The sequence below is a fragment of the Calypte anna genome, chromosome W, assembly GCF_003957555.1.
Source record: "Calypte anna isolate BGI_N300 chromosome W, bCalAnn1_v1.p, whole genome shotgun sequence".
In the NCBI taxonomy this organism is placed as follows: domain Eukaryota; kingdom Metazoa; phylum Chordata; class Aves; order Apodiformes; family Trochilidae; genus Calypte; species Calypte anna.
Genome location: NC_044276.1, coordinates 19,697,336 through 19,713,791, shown reverse-complemented (window position 1 = coordinate 19,713,791; position 16,456 = coordinate 19,697,336). Strand labels below are relative to the sequence as shown.

General features: G+C 42.5%; 1 protein-coding gene across 1 annotated transcript in view; it reads right to left on the bottom strand.

The window, feature by feature from the left end:
* LOC103532556 (nipped-B-like protein) overlaps nt 1-16,456 on the bottom strand; it is a 100,242-nt gene that overhangs the window by 28,277 nt on the left and 55,509 nt on the right. Inside the window, exons 5-7 of the mRNA XM_030468350.1 lie at nt 9,152-9,251; nt 5,273-5,424; nt 3,084-3,244 (exon numbers count right to left, since the gene is read on the bottom strand). Of these exons, the coding sequence (XP_030324210.1) occupies nt 3,084-3,244; nt 5,273-5,424; nt 9,152-9,251 (413 nt within the window). The remainder of the gene's footprint in view (nt 1-3,083; nt 3,245-5,272; nt 5,425-9,151; nt 9,252-16,456) is intronic.

The following is a 16,456-nucleotide window of genomic DNA, read 5'->3' as shown; positions in this document are numbered from 1 at the left end:
CCATCCCATGGTCAAAAAACCTAAAGTTCTGCCTATAACACCAGCCTTAGAGCCACATGTTCATTAGCTGGGATTGCCTACTCCATTCAATATTCTTCCCCACTACTGAAAGGACTGAAGAAAATACCACCTGCACACCTGACTCTTTAACCAATGGTCCCAGGGCTTGGAAATCCCTTGATTGCTTTAGGGTTTCTTCTTGCCATATCTTCACCACCAACATGAAAAACCACTAGTGGGTAATAGTCTGAGGACTTTATCAAACTAGGGAGTTTTCTGATGATGTCTCTTACCTTGGCCCCAGAGAGACAGCAGACTTTCCTGTGAGTTGGGTCTGGTCAGCATATTGGACCCTTGGTTCCACTCAGAAGGAAGTCACCAATTACTTCTTTTTGCCCTTACATGAGTGGTGGTGATGCGTGAAAATTAATTTCCTGATGTACAACTTATTTATTTAATACACTGAAATTATGGAGCTGTTTGTTTGTTTTTTTTTCCAAACCTCGTTTATCTTAGAATTGTAATAAATCTCAAAAAAACCCAATTATCAGGGGAGGGAAGCTTAGTAAATTTTTAGTATATATGTTTTATTAGGGCAGGAGAGGTCCTCTAGCCATGACTGCCAAGGACACAGGCAAAGGCACCGTTTATTAAATGAACTCAACAGATTAACTAGGTAGATGACCTTTCAAGTACATATTCCATTCATACTGTAGCTGACATATTTTCAGAAGTGCTCATTTATTGTTTCCTAGTTCAGAACTTCATCAAATGTTGAAATGTAAGCACAAACTTAGATTCTATGAATGTTCTAAAGTTTATTAAAAAATGGTCCTTAGGTTGAAGCATTTGCAAAGAAAAGCTTCAATGGTATACTTGCTGATTTTGTAAAATCATATACTGCAAATACACAATATCCTGTAACTATTAATAATTTTTAAAGTGACAAAATCCTAAAACTAAGACAAATGCAAAATGATAATTAAACTTCTATGATTTAATAATCCTTATTCATAACTATCTATGCCAAAGGTCACACAGCTTCTGAAAAGTCTGCATGATCAAGCTTATTATTCATACATAGATGCAAAATAATTAATCTAAATTCTTCAAATTGCTTTCTGCTGAAATCAGCTTTTAAAAGTATAATTACTCTATTATTTCTCCAATTAAACTGAACAATGAGGGTATGTTTTACATTTTCATAGTCTGTCAGTTTTGAATGAATTTTATTTCTAATGTTCCCATGAACTACTGTAGTACTGCATTCAGCTTTGGTCCCCACTATGCAAAAAGGATGTGGACAGGCTGGAAAGGGTCCAGAGAAGAGCCATGAAGATGACCAGAGGATTGGAGCACCTGCCATATGAGGAGAGGCTGAGAAAACTGTGTCTGTTCAGCCTTGAGAAGAGAAGGTTTAGGGGAGACCTTATTACAGTGTTCCAGTACTTAAATGGGGGCTACAAAGAAGATGGAGACTCCCTATTTACAAGGAGTCACATGGACAAGACAAGGGGCAATGGGCACAAGTTGCTCCTGGCAAGATTCTGGTAGAACTGAAGAGGAAAATTTTTTACCAGGAGGACAGTCAGACATTGGAATGGTCTCACAGGGGAAGTGGTGGATTCCCCTACTTTGGAAAGCTCTAAGTCTCAGCTCGACAGGGTGCTGGGACATCTCACATAAACAATAATATTAGAAAGGTTGGACCAGATGATCCTTGAGGTCCCTTCCAACCTGACATTCTAGGACTATGAACTAGGATATAGTTACATTGTTTGGATCACAAAACTAGGGGTGAACATTTATAAATACTTACTCTTTAAGCACTGTGAAATGAATTATCCTAATACTATCCTAATACTAAAGATTTTACAAAAATCTTCTCTTAACAAAACAGAGATTTCCTTTAAAGTGTACCTTTAACACATTTGGAGGATATACATAAACTTAATGCCAAGAACAGCTTATTATTTTGAAGAATTTGCATTTCTGAAGCAGACTGAGAAAAACATCTGATGATTGTGTATTAATAGATTCCTTCATTTCAAAACTCTCTTGTTTAAGATACTACTTCTTAGCTAATATTTTTCATCAGCATAATTCTTGCATTTAAAATAAAACAAGAGCAATTCTCTTGGAGTTCTAGTGTATTAATGCTGGTAAGGGATTTAGGGAGCCTTGTTGAATAAAACACTTTTTTTTTTTTTGCTTCCACAAGCTAATTTAGGAAGACAAGAGTTGTCCACAATTTTTGTAAGCTAAATAAAATATACCAAGTTTTGATGAAGTTTAGTAACTACTGTTATGCCTACTGTTGTAGGCATCACTATGATCACACTGTTCAAAGAGCTAAAGTCAATAAAAATGAAACTTAATTGCTATCCCCTTAAGATCTGTTAAGAGACTGTGTGCCAAACTTGTAAAGAAGAATCCCAACATGCTTAATCCACAGGATGAGGTGCTCATTAAGAAGTTTAGAACACTGTGGGAAAAATGTTGCTGGTTTTTTTTCTCTTTCGATTCAAGATTTTCAGAAAGAATTTATCCCACATGAACTAAAGTCACTAAGTGAAAACTTCTTATAATGAAACCAGGCCATAAAAGAGCATAATAGACCAGTAAGAAAAAGTGTCCAAAGGAATTTCTGCCTTTCAAAACACTACTATATTACCTGATAGGTTATTCAAATATGTCAATATTAATTTACAGTTATGGGTAATTTCAGAAAGTCAAGTTAACTATACACCTATTTTGAATCTAGTATTGCTTGCATCAAGATATTGCTACAATAAATGCAGAAACACTCTACAATTCTTTAAAATAAATTCATGTAAGATTTTTTTTACTTTTCATGATATCATCATAATCAATGTTAAAATTGATCCAAAGGAAAGAGATATCTAGAAAAAAATAAAGCTGCACAGGTGACTGTACATATACGAAACTGAAATATATTTTCAGTGGTTTTATACATTATTTTTTATACTAAAAATATCTGACTTCTAAGGCAGCTAAACACATACTTCCTTTATTATAGTAAATATTTGCTGTATCATAAGAAAATTATCTAGGTAACATACATCACTACTTAGCCTGTGCACCATCTGTAGGTAGTCTTCATTTGAGCCATGTCTAGAATTATCAGCATGATGATTAGCTGAATTTCCAGACAACTGACTTGAAACTTTGTTTTCATGGAGATTCCTCATCCCAGCTGTGACAATGGGATTGGACACTGAAGCTGAAACACCAAAAAAAAAAAAAACAACTATACTGATACATTCGCACAGTCATCAACTTTAAGAAATTTCAGAGAAAACACCATAATAATGGATATATTAATGAGTTGGATGCAAGAGGTTTGGAATTTGAACAAGAATTCAACTTTCTTGATTGAATCCCTTTGCCACAAAAACCTTGAATAAAATTAGATATCTAAGATTTGAATTTTCAATCATTTAAAACCTAAACTCCATGTACAGATTAGCCAAGCTTCTCTCCACATCTATTCTAATTACAGTAAACATCATATACATTATAGAAATCATTATTTTCCCCTATACAATTTGTATTCACTACATTTAGTAACTTCCAAGGATATGCAACATTACATATAGAAATAAATTCAAAGCTCATTGCTAATCTTTAAGAACAGACATTTTAAAAGAATCCAATGACAATTCTACTTTCACAAACACACAAAAAAAGCCTATACTTAGCAGTGTTCCTGTTGTTCAATATTGATTTTAGAAGAGAGAAGAACAAAGAAATCCATTCTTTCTAAAAGTCATTTTGCCAGTTACTGCATACCTTGAGCATAATTCTAGCCAACTTAGTCTACACTACAAAGTTTTGGTAGGGTTAAATAAGCTGTCAGCAAAACTTAGGAGTTACAATTCAGGTTATAACTAGTACAAATAAGATTGCCATAGCTAACAAATAAAAGCTTTTGGTTTGTTTTGATTTTTCTATTGTCATGTATGAGACAACTATATAAAACAGGTGTGCCTAGGGGAGGGACAGCATAGCATGAACATGTGTTTTACTTTTTCATCTTCCTTTCTTAAAAAAATAAAGTATATATTACTGTCATGTTTTTAGCCCAGCCAGTATGAACCAGGCTCACCCACCTCCACCATGGGATAGGGAGGAGAAAATCCACCTGAAGGCTTGTTAATCGAGACAAGGACAGGGAGATTTCCACTCCCCAATTAAGGTAATAGGCAAAACAGATAAAGTTTGGGAAGAAAAAAATAATTTAATCTATCAGGATAAGAGGAAAAATGTCCAGATCTTAATACTTTCCCTCCACCCCACCCTTCTTCCTGGGCCCAAATTACTTCACTCCTGCCTCCCCCTTAGCAGCACAGAGGGACAGGGGGAGGGGGATTTACATTTAGTTCACCACATGCTGTTTCTGCTGCTCCTTCCTCCTCCTGGGGAGGACTTCTCACAGCCTTCCCCAGCTCCAATGCGGGGTCCCTCTCACAGGAGAGAGTCCTTCACAAACCCCTCCAACATAAGTCCCTCTCACAAGGTGCAGTCACTCAGGAACAGACTGCTCCTGTGCGGACCACCCAAAGAGTCCTTGCACAGCCTGCTTTGGGTGCAGTCACCTCCCCTGGCACAGGGTCCTCCACGACTGCAGGTCCATACCTTCCCCTCTCCACAATCCTGCATAGGCTGCAGATCCACATCAGGCCACTGTGATCCTTCATGGTCCATATCTGCTGTACCATGCTCCTCCATGGGCTGCAGGATGACAGCTGCCATCTCACCATGCATGGGCTGCAGGGAAATTTCTGCTCAGGCACCTTCTCCCCCTACTTCCTCACTGACCAAGGTGTCTCTGCTCTCTGCTCTGGCATTGCTCTCACCTCCTCTGCTGATTTTTTTGTTGTTGTTGTTGTTATTTTTGCGGTTTCATTTTCCCTTTCTTGAACATGTTACAGAAGCGCATCCAGCTTCCCATATCTGCTCAGCCTTGGGCAGAGGTGGGGCCAGCATTGGAACTGGGGGAGTTTCCAGAAAATTCTCACAGGAACCACCCCTGTAGCTCCCCTGCTTCCAAAACACCACTGCACTAACCCAAGACAGTTACCACTCTGTACAGTCAAGAAAGGAAAGCTTAATCATACCCAAAAAACTCCCTATCATCTCAAAGATTTGCATTAAGCTTGTGACTCTTCAGAGAAATTAGATGTGAAACATGAACATGAAGGTAAAGCTGACATGAGATAGGAGAATAAAATAAGCATCACATACTTACCTTGCTGCATCTGAGGATGTGGTGCGTAATTTGGAGGATGTGAATATGGCATGTATCCTGCAGGACTTTGAGGAGCATATGGACTAGGCACTGGACTGTTTTGTTGTGCCAAAAATCTGTTACCAGAGCTTGTCTGTGGTGGCACAAACCGGCTAAAAATAAAACAACAAAGCAGTTTTTAAAAGTTGGAAAAGAAAATTTAGACAAATTTATTATTTCTTTTGGAATATTATACTTCTGGAACATTGTAACTTCCGTAAGAGACAAAATTCCAACACAATCAAGAAACCCATTCAAAAGCAGTATTTTAAGCTATCATTATCTTCCCAACTTCAATTATTACTTAAGATCCTGGTATTACCACAGCTTGGGTACTGCATTATTAAATGGAAATAACAGAATAAAAAGCATTCATAAGACCTCCATCTAGGATAAGGAAACAATGACACAAATATTTATTAAAATAAGTTCTGTATATTTACTAAAACAAGTACAATTTCTGGAAGTTAGTCCTAGAAGTCTCAATGAAAGTGACAGCTAAGATTTCATTTATTAACAACTAGCTTACTAGGATTAACATGGAGCCAACTACTCTAAATATAATTTTTCCAGTAATATTTCAAAGAACTTCATCTAACAGAACTATAATGTGGTAGGCATTTGGGCAGGACCTGACTCAAAGGAAAAGGGCAGACAGAACTCGACAAGACAATAAATGGTTGAAGAAGTGGTGCCATAATCAGGGCTTTGGCTACTTGGACAATAAGGCTCATTTTGATAAACCTGGTCTGCTGGGGGCTGATGGGATACACCTGTCAGAGAAGGGGGAAAGAGTATTTGGCCAGAGGCTGGACAATTTAGTTAGGAGGGCTTTAAACTAGGGGTGCCAGGGGAGGGGATCCTAAGGTCAACCCACACCCATCACACTGAGGACAGAACCACTAACATGCTCTGAGCCTGAAAAAGAATCACAGGCCAACAGGAGAGCATGTGTGCTGACAGATACAACCCCTGCCAGTAAGGCTGCTTCAAAGGGGACACATCACAAATGCCTCTATGTGAATGCATGAAGCATGGGGAATAAACAAGAGGAGTTGCACATGTCTGCATGCCTGCGGGGCTATGATGTTATTGGTATCACCGATATGTGGTGGGACGGCTCCTATGACTGAAGTGTGGGGATGGCTGGGTATAAACTGTTTACAAAGGACAGGAAAGGCAAAAGAGGAGGTGTCGCTCTCTATATCAATGACCAGCTGGAGTCCATGGAGCTCTGCCTGAGGATGGATGAGGAGCTGACAGAGACCCTATGGGTCAGGATTAAAGGGAAGTCAGGGGCAAGTGATATCGTAATAGGAGTCTGCTACAGGCCACCCAACCAGGATGACCAGGTAGATGAGGCCCTCTTTACAGACAGAAGCTGGTTCGCATTTGCAAGCCATGGTCCTCATGGAGGACTTGAATCACCTCGACATCTGCAGGAGGGACAACACAGAAAAGCACCAGCATTCCAGGAAGTTCCTGAAGTGCATTGATGACAACTTCCTCCTCCAAATGGAAGAGAAACCAACCAGAAAAGGAGCTTTGCTAGACCTTGTTTTCACCACCAACAGAGATGGGCTGGTGAGTGATGTAAAACTCAATGGGACACTAGGCTGCAGTGACCATAACACTGTAGAATTCAAGATCTTTAGTGCAGTGAGAAAAGTGTGAAATAACCTGATGGCACTTCATTTTTAAAACGGGAGACTTTGGTCTCTTCAAGGATCTGCTTAGCAGGGTAGAATGGGAAAAAGCCCTGGATGGGAAAGGAGGCCAGGAAAGCTGGTCCATTTTCAAGGATCACCTCCTGCATGCCCAGGACCAATTTGTACCAATTAAGAGGAAGGCCAGGAGTGCCAGGAGAACAGCATGGATGAGCAAGGAACTCCTGGACACACTTAGGGCTAAAAACAAAGTTTACAGAGGATAGAAGCAAGGACAGATAATCTAGGAGAAATACAGAGAAGTAGTCAGAGAAGCAAGAGATCAGGTTCAGAAAATGAAAGCACAGAGATAATTTGATCTGGCAAGGGGGGTTAATGGCAACAAGAAAAAATTCTACAGATATGTCAATGATAAGACAAAGACTAGAGAAAATGTGGAACTACTCCAGAAGGAAAAAGGAGAGCTGGTCACCCAAGATGTAGAGAAGGCTTAGGTACTCAATGACTACTTTGCTTCTGTCTTTACCAGCACGGACTGGATGGATGGTCACACCCAAAGTGTTGTGATCAATCGCTCAGTGTCCAAACGGAGATTTGTGATGAGTGGTGTTCCTCAAGGTTCAGTACTCAGACCAGTACAGTTTAACATCTTTTTGGTGACATGGACAGTGGAATTGAATGCACCCTCAGCAAGTTTGCTGATGACACCAAACTGTGTGGTGAGGAGTCCTTCTCCTCATCCCTGAGGAGAAGGACTTGGGGGTGGGGGTGGACCAGAAACTTAACATGAGCCAGCAATGTGCACTTTCAGCCCAGAAAGCCAACTGACTCCTGGACTGCATCAAAAGAAGCATAGACAGCCAGCCAAGGCAGATGATTCTCTTCCTCTACTCTGCTCTTGTAAGACCCCACCTGGAGTACTGTGTCCAGTTCTGGAGCCCGCAACACAGGAAGGACGTGGAGCTCTTGGAGCAAGTCCAGAGTCCAGAGGAGAGCCACTAAAATGCTCAGAGGGATGGAGTACCTCCCCTATGAAGACAGGCTGAGAACATTGGGGTTGTTCAGCCTGGAGAGGAGGAGGCTCCAAGGTGACCTTATAGCAGCTTTCCAGTCCCTAAAGGGGGCCTACATGAAAGCTGGGGTAGGGCTTTTTGCACAAGCATGTAGCGAGAGGACAAGGGGAAATGGTTTCAAACATGAAGAGGGGAGATTCAGGTTAGACATTAGGAAGAAGTTCTTTACTGTGACGGTGGTAAGACCCTGCCCCAGGTTGCCCAGAGAAGCTGTGGCTGTCCGCTCCCTGGCAGTTGAATGGGGCTCTGAGCAACCTGGTCTAGTGGAAGCTGTTCCTGCCCATGCAGGGCAGTTGAATCTTGATGATCTTTAAGGTCCCTTCCAACCCTAGCCATTCTATGATTCTAAATATTGCAATAACATATTAATAGCAAAACCATGTGCAATTTTTAAAAACCTCTCTATTACAAATATAGCCCACAGAAAAAAATTATATTTCCTGGCTGTATAACAGCACAGTTCAACACTGGCTTTCTTTGACATAATGTTTAATGGATTTTTTAGACCTTAGAGCAACCTTCCAATATCTGAAGGGGGCCTATAAGAAAGCTGGGGTAGGGCTTTTTACACATGCATGTAGCGAGAGGACAAGGGGAAATGGTTTCAAACTTGAAGAGGGGAGATTTCCATTAGACATAAGGAAGAAATTCTTTTCTGTGAGGGTAGCAGTACTTCATGCTTTAACAAGCCTTTTTCCCAATCCTCCTGTCACATTGGTACTGCTATACATGCGAGAATATATAGCCTCTTCTCTTCTATCCTTCTGCAACCAGTCTCAGCCTCTACCACAGGCAGAGAACAGCTGGAGGGGTGACAGGAGGCAGCAGGATTCCTTAAGCAGGAAAGTAAGTTTGCCAAAATTATGTGAGGAAGAGAGACCAGGAGATCATGACTAGCCCTTAGAATACAAAGACTAATTCACTATAAAAAAAATGTTTCTTCTCCAGCTGAATAAATTCACCCTGCTATCAGACAAATGCAAAATTTGCCTTGACACTGATCATATTCTCTTCACATACTTGCAACAAGAATTGACTGTCACTGTAGGAAGAATTTGCAGTTCAATGCCCATTCCACCCCATTTAAAAGAAAGTGTTACCTGGAAGGGCTATGTGAGATAGTAGTTTGTTGATAATTGGAAGATGCAGGACTACCTCGCATGGAATTCTGAGAAATATTGAACTGCGTCATCATCATCCCTGTTAAGACGAAGATAGCAGCATTACTTTACATGCATTTCCTTTATAATCAATCAAGTCTCTCATTTCAGAAATTATTATATACAAAAAGATTATAAGCTTTATAGAAATTAACATCTTCTACCTACAACTATTAGAAAACATTTTAAAAAAAGATCAATTCTATGTAAGATGTCTATTTCAAACCATGACATAAAAGGAGTGTTCACTAAAACAGTATTAATTAAATTATAAATATCAATGGCAGTTCCTTCCTCTGTTGCTTAGCCAAAAACCTGACAGTAAATAAAAACATTTTATAACAGGACATATACTCCACACCCCACACTGGAAGGTACAGTACTCATTGTGCCAATAAGTAAAAAATTTTGAAACCTCACAAGTCAGAGGAACACAGAAAACTTATCTCCCATTTTCAGAACAAGTACAGCAAGCAATCATCTCAGGCTGAGTGGTGCATAATATTCTCCCTTCTCCCATGCCTTAGTGGTTCCTTTCTACCTAGAGAAAGCAGCTTTCTATTCCACCTCCATCACACTTATAAGGAATGTTATCAAAGATGTTGAAATATTTTCAATTGCAAAGAACCACCAATATCCTACCTGTAGACTCCCACAGTCATGCTTTGGAAATTCAGTCATATTAGACTTCAAGCCACAAGTACCAATGTGCTTGAAACTCACATCTTTATTAGGTAGAATTTAAAGGAATCTTTTTTTTCTTCTCTTTGACATAGGTATAAAGAATTTCATAGCCACCACATGATACTCAAAGTGATGTAAGTACTCAAAAATTTACATGAATTTTAAGCAGGTGATTTTAGTGACAGACTTGAATGTCTTACAGCTAAAACAGTGTCAGAATTGACATGCACACTGCAGCTTGGGAAGTCACAGCAACTGATCCACAGCAATGGGAAAAAGTGCATCAATAATGCAAATATTTTAAACGGAAGTTTAGATTGAAGGCTGACAGCAGTCCCCAGTCCAGAGTTTGGGAGCCATCAATCCTTGAATTACTATCACCGATTTCAATATTCACATTCGCTAGTTTCAGAAATCTTCCCCGTCACCCTCTCTTCCCAGCAGAGATGTGATAATCTCTCAGGAATGCAGTCATTACTACCTCCCAGTAGGTATGAAGTGCTGTATTCTAAGTGCATAAGCACACACAAACTAGCCCAGAGCAGGAGTGAAATTCTCATGTTGTGCTGAAAAAAGTCAGAGACCTCCATATTTCAGTACAGCAGACATTTTGCTGTCCCAAGTAACAGAAGGGGAATCCTCATCTCTTGCAGTACTTGTTCAAATGGACCCTGCTTGCCTCACACAGAGGTAAGTTAGGAAGAAACTCCAGTGGTTTTGTGTTTGAGGCAGCACCTGGCATATACGCTCACAGCTCACCTCTCACAGCCACTCTCACCACAGCTAGGTAGTAGTCAAACTACTAACCCTTAACATTCATGTACAGAAAGATTACAGAATAAGACCATATGAGTATCAACTATACAAAGTTTCATTTTACGCTTAAAGCACAGATTGCACTTTTAAAATACTTTAAAAACAGAACAATTTGTTGTCTCCTCCCTAAATTTAGTTTTGAACAACAGATGCAGTAGTTTTTTATTTAAAAGAATGACAGAATATGTATAAATGAATCAATTTTAAATGCCATTTAAAAAAAAACCCTTGAGCTTATTCAGTGAAAAACAGTTCTCTCTTATAGCTTGAGGGAGGGGGGGAACAACATGGGGAACACAATCTAGATAATTCAAAACCAGAAACAAACAGAACTCCCTTGTGGGAGTCCCTCTTCCCCTCCCTTCCCCTCCAAAAAAGACAAGGTTTCTGACCATCTGAGGAACCTGGCTGAAAGCTTTCAAGCCATTCTTCCCCAAGCCTGTAGCATTGCCTGGGTTATTGATATAAATATCAACCTACATACCATTGCTAGAAGGAGTTGCCTTAACACATAACGCTCAATACTGAGCACCACTTTTTTTTGCTTGGAAAAGTGTTACACACATAAATCCATTTTAGCATTAATACTAAATGCTGAGGAACGCACTATGTATAAAAAACACAGCTTGAGATGTCAGAAAACCGATATCATAGAAACATAGAATAATTTGGGCTTGAAGGGACCTCTAAAGGTTATCTAGTACAATCCCCTGCAGTAAGCAGGGATATCCTCAACTAGATTGGGTTGCTCAGAGCCTAATCAAGACTCACCTTGAGTATCTCCAAGGATGAGGCCTCAACTACCGCCCTGGGCTACCTGTTCCATGGTTCCACTGCCCGCATGGTAAAGAACTCGTTCCTAATATCCAATCTAAATCTACTCTTCTCTAATTTAAAACCATTTCCCCTCATCCTATCACTACAAGCTCTTGCAAACAGTGCCTCTCCAGCTTTCCTGTAGGCCCCCTTCAGATACTGGAAGATTGCAACTAGGTCTCCCCAGAGACTTTTCTTCTCCAGGCGGAAAAACCCCAGCTCCCTCAGCCTGTCTTTGTAGGAGAGGCGTTCCAACCCCCTAATCATTTTTTCAGCGCTCCTCTGGACCCGCTCCGTTGGGTCCACATCCTTCCTGTATTGAGGGCTCCAGAGCTGGATGCAATACTCCAGGTGAGGTCTTAACAGAGCAGAGCAAAGTGGCAGAATCACCTCTCTCGATCTGCTGGCCGTGCTTCTTTTGATGCAGCCAGGAGTCGGTTGGCTTTCTGGGTTGCAAGCGTTCACAGTTGGCTCCTGTCCAGCTTTTCATCCACCAGCATCCCCAAGTCCTTTTCTGCAGATCCGCTTTCTGAAACCTCATCCCCCAGCCTGTACTTAGAGTGCAAATTGTTCCGACCCAGGTGCAGGACCCTGTACTTGGTCTTGTTGAGCCTCATGAGGTTCATCTGGACCCACCTCTCCAGTTTGTCCAGGTCCCTCTGGATGACATCCCATCCCTCTTCCTTATCGACAGCACCACTCAGCTTTGTGTCATCTGCAAACTTGCTGATGGTGCACTCAATACCGCTGCCTCTATCATTGACATTAAACAGTACAGGTCCCAGTATGGACCCCTGAGGGGCACCACTTGTTACTGGTTTCCATCTGGACTTCAATCCATTGACCACTACCCTCTGGATGAGACCGTCCAGATCTCTTCACCAGTTGCCCCAGGGCCCTATAATTGAGCCCTGAGGAACACCACAGTTCCATGGTTCCACTGCCCTCATGGTAAAGAATCATAGAATCAGCCGGTTTGGAAAGGATGTCTGAGATCATCAAATCCAACCCTTGCTCCACTGCCGCTGTGGTTACCAGACCATGGCACTCAGTGCCACATCAGTCTTTTCTTAAAAAATGCCAGGGACAGAGAATCCACCACCTCCCTGGACAGCCCATTCCAATGCCTGATTACCCTCCCTGTAAAGAATTTCTTCCTAATATCTAACCTAAACCTCCCCTGACAGAGCTTAAGACCATGCCCTCTTGTCTTACCAGTAGCTACTTGGGAGAAGAGACCAACCCCCACCTGGCTACAACCTCCTTTCAGGTAGTTGTAGAGAGGGATGAGGTCTCCCCTGAACCTCCTCTTCTCCAGACTAAACAACCCCAGCTCCCTCAGCCGTTCCTCATAGGACTTGTGGTGGAGTCCCTTCACAGCCTCATTGCTCTTCTCTGGACCTGCTCCAGCACCTCAAACTCCTTCCTGAACTGAGGGGCCCAGAACTGGACACAGTACTCAAGGTGTGGCCTCAGCAGTGCTGAGTACAGGGGAAGAATCAATTCCCTGGACCTGCTGGCCACAGCGTTGCTAATACAAGCCAGGATGCCATTGGCATTCTTGGCCACCTGTGTACACTGCCGGCTCATAGTAAATCAACTAGGAACCAATACCCCCAGGTAGAGGGAGTCACCCACAACTGTAACCCTTCTTTTTTCCTTTCTGGAATGCATCAAGATGATTGGTTTAGAGCAAGTTGGCCTTGATGGTAGTTTTGGCCTATGTGGGATATTCTCAGCACTGCCTACCATTTCCTCCCACAAGGCCCTATACCTGTTCTGCAATGTCACTGAGGGCGGTGAAGTTATAGAGGTAACATGCCAGTCCCATTTGTGGTGTCAGGCTGGGACTTGTTCAATCCATTGACCGCTACCCTCTGGATGAGACCATCCAGCCAATTCCTTATCCAGTGAACTGTCCACCCATCAAATCCATATCTCTCCAACTTGGTGCGTAGGATATTGTGGGGGACCGTGTCAAAGGCCTTGTAGAAGTCAAGACATATCACATTCATAGGTCGTCCCTTGTCCACTGATGAAGTTACCCTATCATAGAAAGCCACTAGGTTGGTCAGGCAGGATTTGCCCTTAGTGAAGCTGTGCTGGCTGTCTTGGATCACATTCCTGTCGTCCGTGATCCTTATCGGTCCCTCTAGGAGGATCTGTTCTTCTCAGGCACAGAGGTGAGGCTGAGAGGTCAGTAGTTCCCAGAATCCTCCTTTCTACCCTTTTAAAAATTGGGCATGATGTTTCCTTTCTTCCAGTCCCCAGGGACTTCACCTGACCCCATGACTTTTTAAATATCATGGAGACTGGCTTGGCAGCTACATCTGCTAGTTCCCTCAGGACTCTGGGATGCATCTCATCAGGTTCCATGGACTTGTATATCTTCAGGTTCCTCAGATGGTCACAAACCTTGCCTTCACTTACAGTGGGAGGGACTCTGCTGCTCTTGCCCCCTCCTTGTGGTTTTTGAACTTGGGAGGTGCTGGGAGAGGGATTGCCAGTGAAGACTGAGGAAAAAAAGTTGTTGATAACCTCAGCCTTTTGTTGTTACTCAACTTTTGTTGTTATGTTACTAACCTCTGTTGTTACTAGCTCACCAGAGGTGCTCTTCAGGGGGGGTATGGTTTTTTTGACCTTCCTTTTTTCCTTTGTACCTGTATAATCTCTTCTTGTTATTCTTCACATCCTTTACCAAGTTCAGTTCCAACTGTTCCCTGGCCTTCCTGACCTCATCTCTACACAATTGGGCAGTGTCCCTATTCTCTTCCCAAGATACCTATCCCTATTTGAACTGCCTGCGCAGTTTCCTCTTGCTTTTTAGTTTGACCAGCAGGTCACAGCTCAGCCATGCTGGTTTCTCCTCTTCCTTGTTATATTTCTTACACCTGGGGATCAAGATATCTTGCATTCTATGGACAGTGTCCTTGAAGATCTGCCAGCTCTGTTCTGCTCCCTTGTCTCTGAGGACCGTTTCCCAGGGTGTCCTGTTGACTAACTCCTTGAAGAGCTGGAAGTTTGCTTTTCTGAAATTGAGGGTCCTGACTGTGCTCCTTGACTGACTCATAACCTTTAGCACTATGAATTCCACCGGTGCGTGGTCACTGCAGCCCAGGCTGCCTCCAGTCTTGAGATTCCCTGATTAGCTCACCTGCATTGGTGACCAATAGGTCCAGTATTGCATCCCCTTGGGTAGGGGTGTCTTATTTCTTGTCTGAGAAAATTATCGAGGCACTCCAGGAGCCTCCTGGGTTGCCTACAGCTTGCTGTGTTACTTCCCCAATGAATGTCAGGGTGGTTGAAGTCCCTCAGCAGGATGAAAACCTGTGAGTGTGGTGCTTCCTGTAGCTCGAGGAGGAATGCTTCATCAATAGGTTCCTCTTGATCCTGTAGTAGGCCTTTAGTAGACTTCAACCATAAGGTTTCCGTTGTTGCCTTGATTTCTAATTCTTACCCATAAGCTTTCAACTTGCTCATGGCTATTCTTTAGGGACATCTTGCATTCAATCCATTTCTTAACATAGAGGGCAACACCTCCACCCCTCCTTCCGTTCCTGTCCCTTCTGAATATCTTATATCCATCAATAGCACACACTTCAGTCGTAGGATTCGTCCCACCAGGTTTCAGTAATAGCCACGATGTTGTAGCCTTCCAATAGAATAGTAGATTCCAATTCTTCCTGTTTGTTGCCCATGCTGCATGCGTTTATCTAGAGGCACTTCAGCTGGCCAGTCTGCCGTGTCACCATTCATGAGAGATGCTTCTTAATTCCCTTAAGGTGTTTCCCTGATGCTTCCCTGTTCACTACTGTTACCTTAGGAGCTGCTGGATTATCTCCATGAGACTTTGACTGTGCTGCTGTGTTCCCAGCATGCTTCAGGACAATGGGCTGAGAGCTCTTACTAGCTCCACATCCCACCAACTCTGGTGTGTCATCCCATGGCTTGTTATGTGAAAGCCTGCCGATTTTTCCCCTTCCCCCTTCCCATTTAGTTTAAAGCCCTGTTGATTAGCCTGTCAATCTCCTGAGCAAAGACCCTCTTCCCCCTTTGAGAAAGGTGTCTCCTGTTAGGTGTCCATAACCCTGGTGTCTTTGTCAAAGAACCCAAATCTGTGGCTGTGACACCAGCTATAGAGCCATGTATTAATGATCTGGATATGGTTAATCATTCCAGTGTCACTGCCTGTGACTGGAAGAACAGACAAAAAGATGAACTGTGTGCCAGAATCTCTTGCTACTCATCCCAAGGCCCTAAAGTCTCCTTTAATTGCCAGTCATTACTTCCTCTCCTCCTTCATGAAAGATCAGTAAGGGGTAGTAGTCTGAAGACCTCACCAGGCTAGGAAGTTTCCTAGTGACATCCCTAACCCAGGCTCCAGGTAGACAGCATACCTCCCTATGACAGGGGTTTGCCCAACATATCATAGAATCATAGAAAGGTAGGGGTTGGAAGGGACCTCAAAAGTTCATCTAGTCCAACCCCCCCTGCCAAAGCAGCGTCACCTACAGCAGGTCACACAAGAACATGTCCAGGTGGGCTTTGAATGTCTTCAGGGAAGGAGACTCCACAACCTCCCTGGGCAGCCTGTTCCAGTGCCCTGTCACCCTCACAGGGAAAAAATTCTTCCTAATATTTTTATGGAACCACCTAGTCTCAAGTTTATAACCATTGCCCCTTGTCCTATTATTAGTCACCCCTGAGAAAAGCTTGACTCCATCCTCCTGGCACCTGCCCCTTAGATATTTATAAACATTGATGAGGTCATCCCCCATTCTCTTCTTCTGAAAGCTGAAGAGACCCGGCTCCCTCAGCCTTTCCTCATAAGGGAGATGTTCCACTCCCTTAATCATCTTGGTTGCTCTGCGCTGGACTCTTTCAAGCAGTTCCCTGTCCTTCTTGAACTGAAGAGCCCAGAACTGGACA